Source organism: Condylura cristata, unplaced genomic scaffold (genome assembly GCF_000260355.1).
Source record: "Condylura cristata isolate star-nosed mole 26May11 unplaced genomic scaffold, ConCri1.0 scaffold00001, whole genome shotgun sequence".
Taxonomy (NCBI): Eukaryota; Metazoa; Chordata; class Mammalia; order Eulipotyphla; family Talpidae; genus Condylura; species Condylura cristata.
In genome coordinates this window covers 36,462,247-36,483,471 of record NW_004567102.1, presented here as the reverse complement: position 1 = coordinate 36,483,471, position 21,225 = coordinate 36,462,247, and the positions used below count along the sequence as shown (strand labels likewise).

Below are 21,225 nucleotides of genomic sequence, written 5' to 3'. Positions count from 1 at the left end.
AGGGAGGGAGGGAGGAGAGGATGGGAAAGGAGAAGGCACGCTAGCATGGGAGAGATGGTGGTGGGGGTGAGTGAAATGTATACAAGTAATGGAGTAAAAATGTAATAACCCCCAAGTTATGCAGACATGTAAACAAAGGGCTCACCCTCTGTGCTGAGGTTTTTACCAGGACATATAGGATTGAGAATTAACAGCTTTCCCGTGAGTAATAAGCTCATAGAACATGAACATGGTCTGGTGGAGTTTCAAAAGCCAGGTGAACCATTTTTCTGGTGCTGACTTAGATACATGTTTATCTTCTGCTAATGGTATAGGTACAAATCTTGAAATTTAAGTATACATTTTAGATTTTTTATACTGTCTGAAAATGTACCATAAAGAACATTTCCTTAGACAAGTGTTTGAAATCTGTCTAGAAAGGAATATCTATTACTCAGTTTACTACTGAATATCCAAGACCTAGCATAATCCCTGGCAGATAGTAGGTGCTCAGTAAACATTTGCTGCATGACAAATGAATGGATAGCTGTTGGAGTAAGCATGTTTACTAAGTTGTTAAGTAACCGATGTGTTTCTAAGGCCTTCATGAAAGAGTATGGCTAACAGCCAGACAAACGAGGTATGAATTAGCACCTCTGATCCTGCTGTTACCTCCTAGAGGAGATTTTCTGCCCAGTTGACTAAGATGAAGCAAGAGGCAGCAACTCAATGTGATAGTTTGGTGTATTTGGTAAAGACAGTGCCTGTCCCTTACTCTGCTATATCCTCAAGTTGTGAGATACAGGATCTACTGCTGAAATCACTACATGTTCCCCTGGGCAGACTGAGTTTTTATTCTTTGAATTTAAAAGTTACCTTCTGGTTAAATTGGTTCACTTGTCTATTCTCCAATTTTATTTCTGAACTCTTTCTAACATCTTCCTACTCTTTGTTTCTCACTTTCCTTCATTCACTTTTTCTAACATCTGCCTACTCTTTCTAACTTTTCTTCTCTTGAATATAGACTTTTATTTTTTTCTGGCTTATCCCAGAACCTATTTATGTGGTCTTCCTTCTCCCACCTTCTCCTTTCATTCAAGAATGCTTTCAAAATTGCAAGTCTGATTATGATTTTCACTGGTTAAAGACCTTAGGTCGTTTTCTGCTACCTGCAGGATAAGATCGAATGTTCTCAATGAGACATTTGAGGCTCCTTATGGACAAGCCCGCTCCACCAGCTGCTGTTTTTCCAATATCCTTCCTACCTACATTCTGGCCAAATTCCCCATACCCTGTTTGAATCTCTCATCTCCATACTTTCCTTCATGCTGTCTAGCTGAAGAAATTGTCAGTCAAATAAACACTTATATTGTGTTTCCCTTCAATTTTTCAGTAAACATTCCTTTTCCCACACAACTGTTTATTTCTTCTTCATCATTCACATTGCACATTACACTTATCTCTGTCATGCAACCTAACACATTTTTTTTTTTAAAGATTTATTTATTTGTGCATACAGAACTGGGGTACAGGACAGAGGCTCAGGGGCGGTGAGAGGCTTCACCAGAGACAGAGTGGGGAACAGAACAGGCAGATCGACGAAGTACACTGCTGAGGGGAGCAGCGGGCGGGTCAGGAGAGGTCTGCCATGCCATGTGGTCACCTCCGGGGCAGGCGGGAATCGAACTCATGAGGAAGCGGCTTTAGATTCTCAGTGCTGTGCTTCAACCCGCTGCGCCACCAGGGAGGGCCCCGCAACCTAACACATTTTACTGTAGTCACTTACTACTTTATTTGGCTTCTTTTCTAATAGACCCATTTTCCTGAAGGGCTGTGCTGTTTCTCTCACAACACAGCATGCCACAGATCTGGATACACAGAATAGACTTATTTTTCAAATTACTATTTAGTGCACTAAATGTCAACCCTTTGATGGATTTGAGTAACTTCTCTTGATTTTTAATAAAGCAATGGTTCATCTCAATGGACATAAGCCCATTTTACGTTTTTGGAGGATATTCAGATCAACAAGTTTTTTTTTTAATTAAAAAGGCAAGTCTATCCACTAGGGTGGCTGTGATTGAGCTAATCCTGGCTGAGTGTGTAGTGGTCAGTGTTGCAACTCTGCTTTCCAAAACCCTCAAAACTCTCAGAAAGGATTCAGGTAGAACTGGTGAGGCCTGGTCTACATACCCCCAAAAGATGCCTGCTGGCAATTGTCATGGACTGAACATGTGTATCTTCCAAACTTCAAATATCAAAACCCTCCTCTTTCAATGCAATGGTTTGAGGGAGACTTTGGGAGATAATTCAGATTAGATGAAGTCATGAAGGAAAGGGATTCTTCCCCTTGTAAGTTTTCAGGGGAACCTACTTCCCTGTGGCTCTTTACTACCACGTGAGGATATAACCAGCCATCAGAAGCCTGCAGCCCAGAGTGGAACACACCAGAACCCAACTATGCTGACTCCCAGATCTCAGATGTTTAGGTTCCAGAACTGTTGGAAATATTATAATTTTCTGCTGTCTGTAAGTCAACCATCCCATGGTGCCTGAGTGGACAGAGATGGTGCTTTGCTCTTTCTGCTCACTGCTCCTCCAACCCTCCCCTTCCTACTCCTATCCACTCTCACAGCTGAGACTGATGGACAGCAGATCAGTTTCTCTTGGGGCAAACGGTAGATCACTTTATTTTATGAATACAACCAAAAATCAAGCAGCAATGACAGTTTAAGCCTGTAAACAAAAAGCCTATGCTGCAGAGAATTGAAAAGCATGGAGTAAAAATTAAATGGAGACATTTAGTTTCAAGAAGGGACTAAAAGGTTTCATGGAATCATGGAAACAGTATACATTTCCACACTGGAAACTAACAAATAAGAACTAATCAGGTAAAATTTGCTGATAAAAAGCTTTCTGCTGCCTGAACGATTTCATTGCATGTCAATATCAATGGAAATAAAAAGACTTATAATCTAGTCCAAACAGCACTTACTGTTCAAATGGAACCAGTGTGTATGCTCCAGAAGCTCATACTCAGAGACCTAGGAGGTATGTATCAAGGTTTCCTTTGGAAGAAAGTGAACAATGCGAGTGGCCTCAAGGGTTGGTGCTATAATGGTAACTGTTTTGAAAAGAGAGATTTGTGTCTCAGAATAATCTTACAATTAAACCTCAAGGATCTGGAGATAGTTTGGAAATGGGAAGGCTGTCTGTCTTACAGAGGCAGCTCTTAGGCAACCTTGTTAATTTCTGAGCAGCAGGAATTGTTGAGCTTTTTTCTTGTGCTTTGCCACGGAGGAGCCACTTTTCTATCTGTTTCAGCCTCGCTTGCTTATGGTTCGGTATGTCAACAGAATGTCTCTTCAAGTATTTTTTGTTTCTCGAAGGTAAGAATGTCATCACTGCAATGAACCATCTCATGTTTATTTTTTTATGGGAGGGGTGTTATATCAGACCATAAAGTATCAGCCAGCTTGCATCTGACAGTTCTTCCGCCAGGTGCCCAACCTTCTGCTGCAAAGAGGATCACCTGATGCCATATGGTAGATTATATTTAAGGAATCACCTAGGACTGCCTTTCTAGCAGAACAGTTTGTTTGTGGTTAGAGTGGGCATTTCAAGGCAAAATTTCTTCAGCATAAACATATTTTGGAAACTGAAGCATTACCTAGGAGGCTTGTATCTTCATTTTCTACAGTTTCAGTTTGTGTACTGTCTGGTAGTCATATGAAATAAGGAACACACAGTCTGCCTGATGCTGAATTTCTGATTGGAGTTTCCTAACCATGGCACACTTACCTAAATCAGACTTACCTTTTCCCCTTACAGTGTTGAAGATATTTCTATATGTATGTATGTGATTAGATAGGGAAGTTAAGCCTTAGTTTTTATTAGTAAGAAACTAACAAATAAGAACTAATCAGGTAAAATTTGCAGATAAAAAGCTTTCTGCTGCCTGAACGATTTTATTGCATGTAAATATCATTTACATTTCACATTAATATTCTTACTATTCTTATTATTCCTTGCCTCTACTCTACCCTCTGCCTACTCACACAAAGGACAAAAGGTGGCCAATTGTTCACTTGCTATCTCTATTTTAGTATATAAGAGCTTCGTGCTTCTGAATGCATTATTTCATTACCATCTTTCTTACTGTTTTAAATAACCATCTTTCTTACTGTTTTAAATAAACACTTGTTATTTTGCCAAGTTCTCCTTTGTCGCTCAAATTCTAATTTCTACCTGATTATTTAAATGAGCAATTAGTTTACTTACTTGCCAATTCCTTATTGAGTACTTCATCATGAGCAAGAAACAGTTCAGGCCACATGATCACTTTTTACTAGATTGTTTGCAAGTCTAAATTTTCCAAGATCTGCTTCCTACATCATTCCTTTGGTTGTCTTCATAAATGAGCTTTTCTTCATTTTGTCTTGATGTGCAACTGTGAAATTTCATACAAGCTGGAAAAGCATGTCCAAAAGACCTTATTTCTTATATCTACATTATCTGTACATTTTCTTTGAAGAACCATCCTTTTCCTGTTCTTCACAGGAAATAAGGAATCACCTTTATTTCCTCTAAGATTCAGATGTCCAAAGTTCTATACTCTTATTTCCCACCCCCTGTCTTAAGCCTATGTGATGTTTGTAATTTCCTCTAAAGTATTGCTTTAGCCAAATAGAAAACCACTATAGCGGAGTTCTACAAATCTGCTAAGATCTGGGTTGTGTAGTTTTCTACCTGGATTATTTCTCTCTCTCTCTCTTTTTTTCTCTGTCTGGATTATTATTTACCCCTCCCCCCATTTTTTTTCCGTAGAGAAATCCCAATGCCTAATGAATTGTCAAATTTTAGCTTAATGGGCACTTGCGGACTCAAAGCCACCATCGATATTATCTTCCATCCTCTACTTTTTCTATTGCTTTATTCTTGCTTTCTTCATATCATTGCTTGTTTTTTTTTTTTTTAAAGATTTATTTATTTATTCATACAGAACTGGGGTACAGGCCAGAGATGCGGAGGGTGAGAGGATTCACCAGAGACAGAGTGGGGAGCAGAACAGGCAGATCGACGAAGTACGCTGCTGAGAGGAGCAGCCGGCGGGTCAGGAGAGGTCTGCCTCGCCATGTGGATCTCCTCCGGGACAGGCGGGGATCGAACTCATGCGGAAGTGGCTTAAGTTTCTTAGTGCAGTGCTTTAACCCGCTGCGCCACCAGGGAGGGCCATTGCTTGTATTTTTAATAATTAAAAAATTTCACCATCTACTCAAGCTCAATAGTAGATAATCAATTTCTTTTTATTATTACAAAGGGCTCTACTGATAGTATCACCCAGTTCCTCCTGGGTGTCATTATCATTGCTCTCATGCCACTCCTTCCTTTAAAAATATTTAAACTTTTGAGAAGTCCATTTCCATATGAGAAGGTATCTCTTTACCCATTATGTAGTTCTGCTTTGAAGTTTTTCAAAATCTGTAGTCAGTGTGTTCATTTCAATTAAACACAATAGACTAGCGTTGCTCTCTGTGCTAGGTGCTGAGAGCTTCTGGGGAGCCTAAAGTTTACTTTCCTGAAGCGATTATCCTCTCAGAGTGATTCCTTTCTATTCTAAAGTAAATAATATCAAACCTTTTTTATGGTAAGGTTGAAATTTGCTACATATTCTACGGAATGGAGATTGTGGGGATAGAGGATTCCCCTGGGTAATTTAACATTTCCAGGAAAAGTCAATATCTTCCTTCCTACCACCTCCGCCTCCTAATGACAGGTATCTGAAATTCCCCCTTTTAACCTAAGCCTGGAGTCCCTAGGTGAGCCTAGACTTACTGTCTTTTTTTACATAATATTTTTTATAGAGGTAATGTCGGATTATATTGCTGTTTAGATTTTAGATATGTAGGATTGCCTCTTCTGTTGATGCTTAGTGCACCCACTTCCAAAGCGACCATATTTGACCACCATCATTCATAGCGCACTTTCTCTACCACTTACTGTCCTTGAAAGCCTTTCTACCAATTCTATCTATTAATGACTTTTTAAAGATTTATTTATTTATGCTTACAGAACTGGGGTACAGGCCAGAGGTGTAGTGTGTGAGAGGATTGACCAGAGACAGTGGGGAACAGAACAGGCAGATTACTGAATACATGGCTGAGGGGAGCAGCAGGCGGGTCAGAAGAGGTCTGCCACGCCATGTGGATCAGCTCCTGGCTGGGATCGAACTCATGCTGCAATGGCTTCGAAGAGCTTCATAATGCAGTGCTTTAACCCATTGTGCCACCAGGGAGAGCCCCTATTAATGATTTTTAGGGGAGATTAACTGGTTAAAACCAAGACTCTTTGGATCTGTAGCAATTGCTGGAATCACACCAGAACTTGCCTCACACATAGTTACTAGAGTTTGCAAACTGTAGTTCCTAAGAAGAGGCCTAGTTATACACAGCAGGTAGTGGTCTACCAGTTATAAACAAAGCATCTATGACATCTAAAAGGGAGTGACTTATGTCCAAGAATTCTCTCACTAAGTTCACAAACCAGGATATCCTAATTTACTAGTTAATGGATTTATAGGAATATCACCTGTTGTGTTTACTTTTAATCTGAGGATGCTTGCATTAGAAACACCAAACATATCAGAGGTACTCTTATTTCACTCAAGCTTTAATTTAAAGAGATAGTAGTACATAATAGTAGTCAATAGCAGCTAGCACTACTGGTTAAATGAGTAAATCACACAATAGATACTTTTGCAACAGATTTGATTAAAACTAGGAACTATATACAGAATCTTCTTTGCTAAGGGCAGAGGTAGTTGTGAGAGAAATATAAGGACTTCTGTAGTAAATTGGAAATGAATTAGTGAAAATGACTAAATGAAAATTAGTTACCCATCTGCTTTCTGTTTATTTACTTAGACTTTTAATTTTTAAAACTCTCATAATGCCAAGAAATTTCAGTGATGATGCAAAAGAGTTGCTTATATATAGCTTTCTGGATTTTCAGAATACGCACAATCTCAGTGAAATCACCTATAATTTAAATCTTCATGTCCTTACATATAGATCACCACTAGGTGTACAGTCTTTTGATTTCACTGATAATATTTGACCTACACACATAGAAATCAATTTGCTCTTGTGGTAGAGACTGCTCATTGTCTCCCTCCTAGAGATACTCTCTCCTAACCATTTTTTTTTACAACTTAGTTTGGTCATGTGATCAAGTTATTGCCAATGGGATAGGACCAGAAATGATATGTACAATGTCCATGAAAAAACTATTTCCTCTTCAGTTGTTTCTCTTCCTTTCTGTGAACTGGAATGGAAACGATGATAAGTCAGCTTTGGTCATGCAAATGCAGAGAAGTCCCAAGGGGAAGCCACAGCTGCTAGCTGGGGGGAAGCTTAAATCCCTAGGTCATCTCTGAGGGCATTCTAGGCAGCCCTCCTACCTGACTGTCCTGTGAGAGAGAAAGAAACTATCTTGTTTGAACTACTAAAGGTAGGGTTCTCCTTGAGAATGACTTAAATTGAATCCTAACAAAGGACAATCCTTTATATTCAATGAAAAATCCATTTTTTTTTTCATGTAGAAGCCTCCAGGGAATGACAGGGCAAGTTTTGGGAATTAAAGAAGTCAATATTACACATGGGATTTTAAAAGATTGGTTTTCTCACTGAGAAAAGATGGCACGTATACATTTTTTCTTCCAGGAACAGAATTCCATTCATATGAATGGACATTTATTGAGTGCCTGCTGTGTATAAAACAGTGTGGTGTCTATAGTGATACACCAATGAGATAGATACAATCTCTGCCCTCAAGGAGCTCACAATCTGCTCAGGCAGACAGCAGAAAAGCACACATAAACACACTACAGATAGGATGGATATGATAATAGACATATAAATGAGGTCTAGGGGAGCACAGAGCTGGGAGAGAAGACTTCCATATGGCAGAGGAGGTGGGAGGATTCCAGGAAGACTTCACAGTTGAAGTTCCATTTGAGCTTCATGATGAAAGATTGATGGAAGAATGTTGTAAACCTCAGGGTCAGGTTTCTGAAGCAGAGTTCAGAAAATACAAGAACAATCTATACTTATCTAGCATATGAGGTGGGTGAGAAGAAGTGGTGAGACCAGTCTGGAAAGTATAGTTTCAAGTCATGTAGTGAAGGAGCCTGGAATTTGAACTAAGGAATCATAATATGTTTTATTCTGATGGGGAACTAGTGTTTCTCAAACTCAATAAAATCTCTTGAAAGGTTTGTTAAGACAGAGATAATAACCTCTGGCCCTTCCCCCAGCAGAATTTCTGATTCAGTAGGTTCTCAACGTGGCCCTAGACTTTGCATATTGAACAAGTTCCAAGGAGGTGTTCATGCAGCTGCTCTGAAGATGTCACTCTGAGACCACTGTTCTAGGAGGATGTAGCTTACAGGTTTGTAGAGGCAGAATCGCAGGAGAAGGAGTCCTGAGGTAGATGGAGCAGATAAGATTTGGTCCAGGAAAGAAGACAGACCATAAATACTGGAGAAGGAGAAGGAGACATATACGACATTTCTGTAGAGGTAAATATACAAGACTCGAAGACTATCTGGATGTGACAGAAAACAGAGAGAGATAGGAATATCTAATAGGAATCATAAAAAAACATGAAAATATTGTTAACAGACTGAGAACATGGAGAAGTCTGAGTAAAGACAAATAATCATGAGTTCAGTGTAGAAAGGCTGTGTGTAAAGCACCAACAGAGTATTCATAGGAAGATGTTCACCAGACATAATACACGAGTCTGGAGTTAAAGAAAGAGAGAGAGCTGAACTAAAGACACACATGCAAGAACCACAGGCATGAAGCATAGAGAGGCAGGAGGTGACTGCTGAAGACAAAGTCCCAGAATGAGGATGAGGATACAAAGGAGGAGATAGAGAAGCAGGAGAGAAGATGATACTGCAAGTCATGGGCCTAAACAAGTAAGGAGAGACATGAGAGAATAGATAAGGACATGGAAAAGCCCACTAGATTTTCTACTAGCAAATCACCTTTGGGCGATCTGTCTGGAGGTTCTTGAGAAAGGCACCCTTAGATAGCAAAAGATAGAAAAATCAGTGAAGGGTGAGAAGGGGAGGCAGAATAAATGATTGAAGAAAGGAGAAACTCAACTGGTAGGGTTAGGAATGAGATGAAGCATGAGCTTGATGGGGAAGTAGGGCCATAAGAAATTTGTTCTGGAGCTCTAGAGACTTGTTAAACTTGCATTAATTGGTGAGATTTAGATAGAATAAGGGAAGAAAGGTGCTTGAGGGGGTTGAGGGAGGAGAGAGAGAGAGAGAGAGAGAAAGGATGTATATATGGTGGGAAAATAAATAGATGGAAAGGACAAATCAATATCTTCTTGGACAACAAAGAAGAGACAAGGTCTGTGGAGAGGTGACAGGGAGAGGCTGTGGACAGGATGAGCAGAAATTTAGAACAGTCACTGAATGAGGAGTATACAAGAATTTACAAGTTTTCAGTCCTTTCTGTCCTGGCTCTTGACTTAGTGATGGGCTCTTCCACATGACAAGAGCAGTCACTTCAGGTCAGTTGAGGCCAAGTCAGGCCACACGCTTTGTGGCCTCAGGTTCTGCAGGCAGCCTTCCAGCCACAGGGTGTGGTCTGACGTGAAGCCACAGTGATTCCAGGAGACATACTTTACACTCATTTCCTGATGGCTGGTTTTTGCTGTGAACATAGATATTCAACTTTTTATTTCTGTCAAAGGGCACAACTGGTAAATGAATGAGTAACACTCTCCAAAATAGTTGTTCAGGTAATATGTTCTCTCATTGCATCACTACACCCCTTTAAACTTCTTTAAAAGTTCTCCAAATTTGGCATGTTTTCCTACCCTAATCCTGCTGAATGAGAATAGAGATGAAGCTTAGGTTGGGACACAGCTCAGAATGGGAACAGGCCCTGGTGTCTGTCAGGTGATAGAGCCACCCCATGGCTGAAGTGGGTTTTGACTTGTATTTGCTCATGTTTAATGTTCATAGTCAAAGGCCTGGGAATTGCCAATGCATTCATTTCAGACTCTTTTTTTAGAGAATCAAGAAACTTATCTAATCATAAACTAAAAATGACATACCAGCTGTACTATTTGTGCCTAAAAGAAGTAGGCTATGTAGTCACAGCAAATGATTCTAACTTAGTCTGCAAAGCAATGGAAAAGAGCACACCATTTTTTTTTTTTATACTTTATGTAGCCATGCAATTTCCACGGGAATTTGTATGCATATAGAGCCATAACCTCAGCTTTAATGCCACATGAAGGCAAGTTATCAGATATTTGATTTCTATGTAATAAGAAATTATGCAAATGAAGATTTATCTTGTCAATCATTAACTACAGGGTAAACTGAAATGACTAAAAAGGTGTTTACTTTATTACCTTATTCCTTCTATGAAAGTTCTGGGTTTTTTAAATGACAATGTTTATTTGAAATTATGTACCACAAGTAAGACCAGAGGTAGAAAACAGCACACCAAATAACAGGCCTCAAACAAAACAAAACAAAACCAAACAAACCACAAGACCAAACATACTTACAAATTCTCCTGAACCAGTTAAGTTCAGGAATTAATAAATTGCATCCCTTACCCTTGCCCACGCACGAGGCTGGTAAAAGTCAAGCCTTTTGGCTTTTTACGACCTACGAATGTTCTCGGCACCTGATGAGCTTTTTAAAAGCCAGCTTAAAGTCTTCATTAAAACTTGTGTAGAGTAGAGGGTTGATAAGAGAATTGACATAGCCAAGCCATGTCAAAAAATCGGCCACTTCAGAGGACACGGTATAGATGCTCAGGCCTACAATCAGCTCTTTGATGAAAAACGGCAGCCAGGACAATATGAATGCACCCAGAATCAGCCCTAAGATGCGTGCTGCCTTGCGCTCCCTGGTACTGGAAATTTGCTGGCGTTCTCCCGGGTGATCTAGATCGTTGTCAAAGGGAGGAATCCTGATGGAGGTGTGCATCTTTTCAAATTCTGTAGTGGGGTCTGAAGTGGAAAAATCAGACACACAGAATGTCTGTGTAAGTTTGCAACTTGCGAAAGAATTCTGGCTATCTGTGCTTCGGTTGCTCAAATGCCGGCTTGATCCCCTTTTCTGGTAAAGGCTCTTGGCTGCATGGTAAATCCGGTAATAGAGAATCAATATTAAGGTCAAGGGAATATAAAATGCCCCGAGAGTGGAGTAAATGGTGTAGATGACGTGGTCATGCTGGATGGTGCATTGACTTGGGGGTGGGCTGAGCTGACGGTGGTTCCTCCAGAACAGAGGAGGCATAGAGATGAAGATGGAGATGGTCCAGACAGTGAGGACCATGAGTCCAGCCCTCTTGGTGGTCCTCTTTCGGGCATACTCCACAGCATTCGTGATGGCCCAGTACCTGTCCAGGGCAATCACACAGAGGTGGAGGATGGAACAGGTGCAGCAGGTCATATCCACGCTCAGCCACACCTCACAGATGAAGTACCCAAGCCTCCAGCTGTCCATGACAATGTACATGATGCTCAGGGGCATGACGAGCACAGCCACCAGCAGATCTGTCACGGCCAGAGAACAGATCAGATAGTTGGCTGGCTGGTGGAGCTTCTTGGTGGTGCAGATGGCCATAATCACAGCCAAGTTCAGTAACATGGTCAGGGTGGTGATGATCACAAGGGTCATGGAAATGAGCATTTTCTCGGTGACAGTCTTGGGTCTCACAGCCACGCCGGAGTCTGTGGTACAGTTAGTGATGTTCATGTTTGCCTCCTTCTAGTCTGTGCTGTGGAGAAGCTGTTGGTTATTTCCCTGCTGCTGGAAGCTACTTAGATTTGATTGTCTTTCAATAGTGTGAAGCTGTAATTTCTTCAGTTATGTTGTCTCTTGTGTTCCATTTTGTGTGAGGAGAGGGAAGTGCCATTGCCTTGCTTCTGAATGGAGGGTTCCTGAAAAACAGCACGTTGCTGGTTAGTGAATGCAAAGATATTTTTTCTTGGAAAATGTGACAATATTTTGAGTCTTCATAAATTTTTTTTAAAAGACTTATTTATTTGTAACTGGTGTACAGGCCAGAGGTGCAGGGGTGGCGAGAGGATTCACCAAAGGCAGAGTGGGAGCAGAACAGGCTGACTGATGAAGTACACTGCTGAGGGGAGCAGCGGGTGGGGCAGGAGAGGTCTGTCGTGCCATGTGGGTCACCTCCAGGGCAGGCAGGGATTGAACTCATGCAGAAGTGGCTGTTGCTTCTTAGTGCTGTGCTTTAACTCACTGTGCCACAAGGAAGGGCTCTCTTCATAAATTCTTAACGTTTTTGGATATATCTTCTCCCTCTCTGAATGCAAACTTTGTCTTTATACTTCAGTGGATACTTTTAAAGGTAAGTTGCTAAATAGTAAGTCTATCTTGCCATCAGAATTATTTTCTTATTTACATTTATGCATATACTTATTTATGTGTAAAAAGTCTTAACATTTTGAAACACTTTTATATTATGTCATACTTTAAAGTGTTGTGATCATTATAATAAAGAAAAAAATTATATTGTTTAGAATAAGAATACTTCAATTCAGATTTTAAAGTTTCACAGCAAATATTCAACTCCAAAAACATGCTAGTGTCACAATGGGATTGTGTAATTTTGCCTAATTATTTCTGACATTGTATGTATCCCACTTGTATTTCTTTGGAGAAAAGAGAGAGAAAAGCATATAACATTACTTTGATGCTTATGGCAATTTGTTCACAAAGTAATACAGTAAATCGACTGTGAAATGGCATTATCACCAAGCTCCAAACTTCCTACATTTAAAGGAAGTGTCTAGTTTTGGTTAGCAGTTGTGATTCTATCTATCTATCTATCTATCTATCTATCTATCTATCTATCTATCTATCTATCTATCTATCTATCTATCTATCTATCATCTATCTATCACTGTGTCTCTTGGATAGTGGTGATTAAGCTGAGTAGTCAAAAAGATAGTGACATTTCTTGAATACATAGCTGTAAGGAACTCTTTAAAAAGTAACATCAAATATAGATGTATATTCTTGAGAACAAGATCAATTCTACATTGGAATATTCAAAGCATATGGCTGGTGATTTGGTTGACAGTCTACCTAACCCTTTGATTCGACTCTATGGGATTATGTTCAGGGAAATTTGAAAAAATAAGTGGTGTTTAGCAGTATTAAGAAGGGACATAGATTGTTGTAAATTTGATCTAAGAGACACAGTGATCTTGGAAAAGAATGAGAGCAGGAGCAGCAGAAGCCTGTGTGAAATGGGGAGTGCAAATGGCTGGGGGTCTTTGTGGAGGGTAAGAATTGAAGTCAGGAATCAAAATCTCTAGACTGGCTGAGACCTAGCTCTTTGATGTCTCCTGTCCCTAGGGCAAAAACCAGGAACAGGGGGCATGGTGGTCATTTAACCTTTACACATGGGGGCAGGGGGGGGAGGGTGGTGATAATTTCACTGAAACCCAAATTGGGGTAATTGTTTTGAAGAAAATCTGTATCATTCTGCAGTTAAATAAGAATCATTATGTCTGTTTCTATATCTTTAGTGTTTCTGTGGATGCACTAACTTTTGGATGTCTTGCATTTCTTTAGTTCTTCCAAGGGACTGGTTCTGCCAATACCCCCACCCCCCTTATAAATGAAATGTTTTCTTCTCTATTGCTACCTTTCCCTCCTTTAAAAAACAATTTAAATTTGCATTTACATTTGAGACAGGTTTCTAAGTTGAAGGGTTATGGGCTTTTAAAATCAGACCTGGGTTCAATTTCTGGCTGAGATAGAAATAGCCTCTCTTCATTTGTCCCTGTCACCCATGTGCATGCTTATCCATTTTGACCCCTTGCTCTTTAGTAAAATGAAATATGTTAATTAATCCTCAGTATCCTATTTTGGATAGATCAGGTATTTTCAATGAAAAGACTAATTCAATCATAAGACTGAGTACTCAGAGTAGCATTAGGTGGGGGACAGAAAACTACACATTTCCTTTCAGTTTAATAATAAAAGAAATCAGGAAAAGTTTTTATTTTGAAAACATGATGTAAAAGCAAAATGAGGATGAATTCAGCTTTATAGAGCTTTTAAAAGCTTTTCTATTTATCTATATACCCCAAAGTCCTAGTTGTCATTTCTCTGGTAACATCTATTTCTTCTTTATTTTGTAACAATTTTTCATTTCCTCTGGCAGACTATACATTCTGGAAAGTAAGAAGGATGTATGCCTGATTCATCCTTTAACCTGATTTTAGTTAAATTAGCAAAAATATTGCAGGCTACATTTTCAGCACTTTAATGTGATTTCCTGTTTTATTTTGTGGCCGAGTCTTTCAAAGTAGGAGTTAAGTTTTGTGTTCCCACTTATCTCAAACTCATGCATATATCTAGCTTCCCATCTTTCATCTTTTTTAGGGATTAATATATGTGGAAGTTCGGTTCATAGCAACATATATAACATATTCTTTAAATGGCTGGGTAAGGTCACCCAGGGAGCAATAAAAGACTGAGCTCTAAGAACTAGGCCATGGAAGCTCTTCACTGTTCAAAGGTCAGGTAGGTAGGGAAGAACCTGAAAAGCAGAGAACAACTCTTCAGGTGGAGGAGAACCACGGTAGAGAATTCTTCCCAAAGACCACGTGAAGAAAGGCATCAGTGTGAGTGAGGGTGATGGTGGCTTGGCCATTGAGCTGGATTTTTCTATCTAGTTTTCAATCACTATTAATTCTTCCCATTCTCTCATTTCTTCTTTGATAATCCTCATTTTGCCCAGATTTCTTCAAATCATTAAACAAGAGCTCTTCAATATGTACCAATTTCGTCTTTTAAAAAAATTGTTTCAAGAAGGCAGCTTACCCTGCTATTTCTAACTTTTATCTTTCTGTTAAATTAACATTCTTGGCCGTCATGAATATTTTTGTCATAGGAGAAAAAGAATGGGCAGTGTTTCTCAACTTGATCTTCAGTGGGAACAGGAAGAATATATAGAGGCACAAGATACTAGAGTATAGGGCTTTTTATTCTCCGTATTTGTTTAAATTGAGATGGGATATGATGTGATTATTGTGACATTATTATATTTATAATAACAGGAAAATACCACTGTGAAACTTAAATAAAATAAAGCAACAGAATTTTAGGAGATATTTATGTATTCTGGATATAAATCAATTGTTCAAACAATGTTTTGCAAACATTTCCTTCTACTACGATTTGCCTTTGTACTGATGTTTTTTGATAAACAGAAAATTTTATTTTTGATGAAGTCTGTCATCCACTTTTTTTCTTTACAATCAAAGCTTTCTATTGTCCCAAGCAGTCTTTCTAGCCTCAAGGTCACAAAGATATTTTCTTCTAGCAGCTTCATATTTTTAGCTTTTATGTACCTGTTATGTACCTGACTGAATTTTGGCATTTGGATGTGAGGTTGGTATTGAGATCTATTTTTTCCTAATATGGATATCTACTTATTTAGTGCCTACTCATTTAAGTTTTCTTTGATTTATTTTCTTACTATTTTGTAATTTCCAGCATGTCTTATACATGTCATGTTAAATTTATGCCTCAGTATTTTGCTTTCTTTGGAGTGCTCACAAGTGGCATCGTGTTTCTTTCTTTTTTTTTTTTTAAGATTTATTTATTTATGCATACAGAATTGGGGTACAGGCCAGAGGTGCAGCGGTGGCTTCACTGGAGACATAGTGGGGAGCAGAACAGACAGATCATCAAAGTACACTGCTGAGGGGAGCAGCAGGAGAGACAGGAGAGGACTGCTGTGCCATCTCCTGTGGCAGGGTGGATGACACTAAAGCCGCTGCAGCTAGCTTGCAGTGCTACACCCTAACCCATTGTGCCACCATGGAGGGCTGGCATTGTGTTTTTAATTTGTTTCCACATGTTTACTGTTAGATAATAGAAATGCAATTGATCTTGTGTTATGCTTTTATGTACATGCTTATACTTCGTTTAACTCAGTAGTTACAGGGTTTCTTTTGAAATTTTCTACATAGATGATCATGGCATTTGCAAGTAGGCTCACTTTCTTTCTTTCTTCTTTCTAATCTGTACACATTTTCTTGCCTTATTGAAGTGGCTAGAACTGCCATTACTAGGTTGATTCTCATCAGTTAGAACAAATCTATTTCTCTTAATCTTTGTGGTATGTACCACTTCTAGGCTTTGCCTACAAACATTTCTAATGCATTACCCCTTTTCACTCTCATCCACCAGCTGGATGTGGTGGGAGCTTCCTGGTCAGTGCATGATGGGTGAAGTAGCATATCACACACCTTCTTTCAGTGTACCAGTTTTCTCACTTTCCTTCGATGATAATATGAGCAAGAAACAATATTTCATTGTGTTAAGCCACTGATATTTGGGGGCTTATCAGTTAAAGTAGTTAATATTATTTGCCTTAAGTAATATATCAACTATCCATGGGTGATTTAATCTTTGGAAACTTGGTTTCATAATATGAAAAATGCAGATAAGTTTATCTACCTTACATATTTATAGAAAAAATTAAATGAGACAGCTTTCACTAAAGTGATTATATATTTCTTTATGCCACAATAAACATTTGTTCAATTATTGTTTGCTGAGCATGCTCATATGTTGATATACTAATGGTTTTGTTATCTCCCTATTGAGCTAAGAGGTATTTACTTGTGTTTGTGTCTTTGAATGTTTAATCAAGCCTTTAATTTTCTTCTTCAGTAGTAGAAGTGCAACCTAATGTAAACCCAATATATAGGTTAAAACAGTGTGCATTTTCAGTCACTTAACATAGTTCCTCAGTTAATAATTGACATTCATAAGTGACTTTAAGTTGAATTTGACTTTAAGGATGGTTTTAAGAAATCCAAACCAAAGGCATCACGTTCTATGCCCATGTCTCCTTTGGGTCTTTTGAATACATGTTTCTATGCAAATATTGGGAGAAAAAGGGCAAGTTATCCAGGAAGTTCTTCACTTCTATGCAATATGAAATTTATATAGAAAATAAATATATACCTCCTTATCCACTAAGTCAGTCCATTCACTCACAAAATATTTTTGAAGGCATTACTTAGAAGACCACATCCCGAAAAGCTGTCAAAGGAAAGAGGGTGCTTGAGAATTCTTTCATGAGGCCAAAGGATGTAGGTGGAATGGTTGGGTAGGGACTGAAATTTTCAGAGTTGAAAGCAGAGAATGACCTGAGTATGAAAAGGAAATGATGTAGAAGACGGGTGGCAGAAATGTGCAATAAGGCAAAATGACTTTACTATTTTGGAGATGAAATATAAAAGACACATAATAGTATAGTATTCTAGATAACTAATAGAATAAAGAGGATTTAGAGAATTTTCTCAAGCTTAAGGAGGTTATTTAAAACATTTTAAATGCGAGTCCTGTATTATACATAGCTGTTGGATAGCCAGGAAGCATTTGTATTTCTGTGACATCTGATTAGCTCATTGGTCTGGGTACTTACCTGTCAATTTTGCTGACAAATAACAGAGGACCTCAACTTTTTGTTGTGATTAGAAAATTTTCTGCTTTTCAGTTTACTGTAAAAATAATGCTTAGTTTATTCAGTGAAGGACACAAATTCCTTCCCTTTGGATTCCACACTCTCTTGTTACCACTCTACTCCTGCTTATTGAATTCATGTAGCTTTTCCAAGCCATTACCTGGGCTCCTTGGAGCTGGCAAAATTCATTAGTTACAAGACTCTGCTATTCTCCATGTAAGAGTACACAGTAAAATTTGCGCTATTTTATTTTTTACATAATTTTTTTACATGTGTGATATTTTATTTCTTAATTAAATTAATGCTGGTATGCTTATATTTTAATAGAAAAACTATAAAGATAGTACAGAGTTCCTGTCTACTTCTCACTTTTTTTACCCATTATTGCCATCTTGTTAAATTTAAGAAAGGACATTAGTTTATTACTCCTAGCTAAACTCTAGACTTTATTTTGATTTAAGTAGTTTTTCCATCGATGCCCCCTTTCAGTTTCAATCCAGGATGCCATATTTGGCTGCCATCTTCCCAGTTTCTGGTCAGTGATCATGTTTCAGTCTTTGTTTTTTATGACCTTGATGGACATCTAGTCAGGTGTCCTGTAGATGACCCTGATCTTGTTGTCTGATGTTTTCCTCATCAGATTTTCTCTGATGCATTCCTACCAGAATGGGGTTCAGGGGTCTTGAAAGAATACCGTGGAGGTGAAGTGCCCTTCTGATTATATCACATCAGCATGGTGATACCCACATAACATCACTGGTGATGTTAATCTTCATCACATGGTTCAGGTAGCACTTGCCAGGATTGTCCACCGCAAAGGCCCCATTTTCTCCCTTTTCCTACTCTCTCTCTTGTTTTTTGGAAGTGACTCATTTGCTCTAGCCTAACTAGTCTAGTGGAGGAGGGGCATTAAGCTCCAACTCTTAAAAGGTGTGTGTGTATGTGTATATATATACATATATCTTCGAATTCTTCTGTAAGGAAGATTTGTCTTTTCACCATCATCTTATTTACTAATTCAAACATTTATTTACATGTATACACATTTATTATTCAGTCCCAAGGGGACAGACAGGGCGATAAATATTCATGTGATTTATCAGTACAGACTTGTGAATATTTACTTTATATTTTAGGATTATAATCATCCCACACTAGGCTGCTTAATTGTTCTAATTGTCACATGTGGTCACTGGGAACTCTTGCAGTTAACTCCTGTGCATCTTTTTGCTGTCAGACTGTTTTCCTTTGTCCTAAACAGGTTAACCTTTCTTTGAAAGGTAATGGGAAAAACAATGTTTTGTGAAATACAGATAAGGTTTTATTTAGAGAGTTTCTACAGCAGGCAAATAAAGCCTTTTAATATGAAGGACACCTGTGTTAGTGTTATTTACTTTTCAGCTGAGAATAATAAAAATGAACTTTATGCAGTGCTGTCATTTCAGCTAGCTGGTACTTGAGGATATATTAGTATAGTGAAAAAAAAAAGTAAGTGACTCTTTCTGATCCAGCTTAATGATACAACTGAAGTACTCAATTCATCAGGGAAGATTTAGATTCCTTTCTGTGCTATTCACAATTTTTCTTTCAAATCTGCAGGACACTGTATCATTGGGGTAGGTTTAAGTGAATAAGCATTTAAGTTGCAGGGTTAACTTTTCTTACTGGACTTTCACCTGGGGAAGGTCACTGCCTCTGACAACTTGCCATCACTCCAAATACCCCCAATGAAATGCTAGCCTACAAAGGGATTTGCAGCTATTTTTTTTTGTTTTGTTGAGATAAGATGTTTTGTGGAAATGAAAGGACAGGGTAGAGGCCTTGTACAAAACTACTGAAATCTAGTGATGATTTGTTTTGTGGTCTTGAAAAGGGCATTCCATACACTTGGGTTTCAGTTTTCCTACCTATAAAATTAGTATTTCATCATTCCTGCTCATTTTTTAGGTTTAATGTCCTCAGACTTTATGGTGGTTGAAAGGGGTAAGAGCACTTTTAATCATTCAGAGCCAAGGGAGCAGTATTTAATTTTGGAGAAATTATATTTACAAAAGAGCTGTTGAGGTCTAAAAAAATGTGTCAATGTCTCCTGACAAATATGTAGAACTATTATTTTCCAAATTTACTTTCACATTTTCTTTTTTTAACTTTGAAATACATGTTTCTATCAAACTTACATGATTAGACCTATGCTTATATTCTCATGTTGATAGATAGCCACCATTCTTTATTCTTGACTGTTTTTCCCTTGGTTTACTACTTGTCAGGGACTGTACGTGGCCACTCACATTTATGGAAGTCTCTGGATTGCTTTTGTTCCAGAATATCATTACAAGGATGTTCGCATGGAGAATAGCCTTGAAAGAGAGACTTTATCCTAGTAGGAGAAAGATAATGGCTCCCTTTGGAGTCATGGGTAAGATAATTACTGCTCATTATTAAAAAAAAGTTTAGTTTCTGTAAGCTCAGCATGCAAACTGCAGGTGCATTCACTGTATGTGCAAGAGTCATCTGGCCCTCCTTGCATTACTCTGTGGGAATTCAGACTTGGAAAACTGGTAGGAGAAAGTGCTGTACTCTGGCTAGTGCGACTGCTATAATGAAGTACTTATTCTATAACATAGGGGTCTCCTTTATTCTGATGGCTTCCATGAAACTATGACATGCTAACTTGTAAGCTTACAAGTAGGATAAAGTGTCCGATTTTCAGTTAGTTCTTTGTAGTGGATAGCCCACTATAAATGTTTAGTTGTATAGAATCACCCAATTTTGGGCATGGTCTTTTCTTGATCATATTTTCCTTGAGTTTGGTGCAATACAATAGAAAGAAATGAGGAGCTGGATTCCAAAAAAAAAAACTGAATTCAAGGGTACACTTCAGCTTTGTAACATTAGCAACCTACTTAGTATCTCTGCAATTCTTTTATTTTTAGTGGAAATAACCTACTCTACAATGATTGTGAAGATTCAACAGAAGAACATGTACTGTGCTTTCCAATATGGCAGCCAAATGTGGTTATTCATAATCAAATTAAATAAAAAAAAAACCAGTTCCTCTTTTCAAATGCTCAATAGGCACATGTGATGAGTGAATTCTATATGAGATAAGATAGATATAAAATATTTTTATTATTATCCCCCAACCCCCAGATTCTGCTGGACAGTGCTGACTAAGCTCTTTATATATTATGGAGTGTTATGGAAATACAAGATTATTTTCTTATTTCTTAGCTATTATTGGGGCGTTGGGTGAGACCAGTTCATTTGCCTTATTGCTAACTTGTGGCAAGTTTTAAGATTCCTGAATGCCATGGAAAGTCATCATATATAGTATGAACTTAGGAGGTTTGGCAACAGAGATATACTTGGAGATGGCAAAGATGTCTCTCTTTATGTAAGTTCCTGTACTAATTACTTTCTTGAACTTTCTAAGGTTGTATTTGAGCTTAGCTTAAGGATGGTGTGAATGGCACAAGATATTTGCTATGAATAAGGGGGAGACTGAAGGATATATGCTATTTGATTGCCTTTTCTTGGTCTTATATTTGTTTGTTTCTTTATATTTGACTTTTAGTCATAACAATGAAATGTGTTTTGATTTTTCCTTTATTTTAACTTTCCAGTAGCTATATTGTCTGACTTTCAAATCTCTAGTATTTACTTTGTCAATTTTTGCTTC

At 38.3% G+C, this 21,225-nt stretch overlaps 1 protein-coding gene across 1 annotated transcript in view; it reads right to left on the bottom strand.

Moving 5' to 3' along the window:
- Positions 1-10,456: 10,456 nt before the first annotated feature.
- The window catches only part of HTR1E (5-hydroxytryptamine (serotonin) receptor 1E, G protein-coupled), a 51,030-nt gene continuing 40,261 nt past the window's right edge, over positions 10,457-21,225 (bottom strand). Inside the window, exon 2 of the mRNA XM_004673671.2 lies at positions 10,457-11,967. Coding sequence (XP_004673728.1) covers positions 10,685-11,782 — 1,098 coding nt within the window. The 5' untranslated portion in view covers positions 11,783-11,967 and the 3' untranslated portion in view covers positions 10,457-10,684. The remainder of the gene's footprint in view (positions 11,968-21,225) is intronic.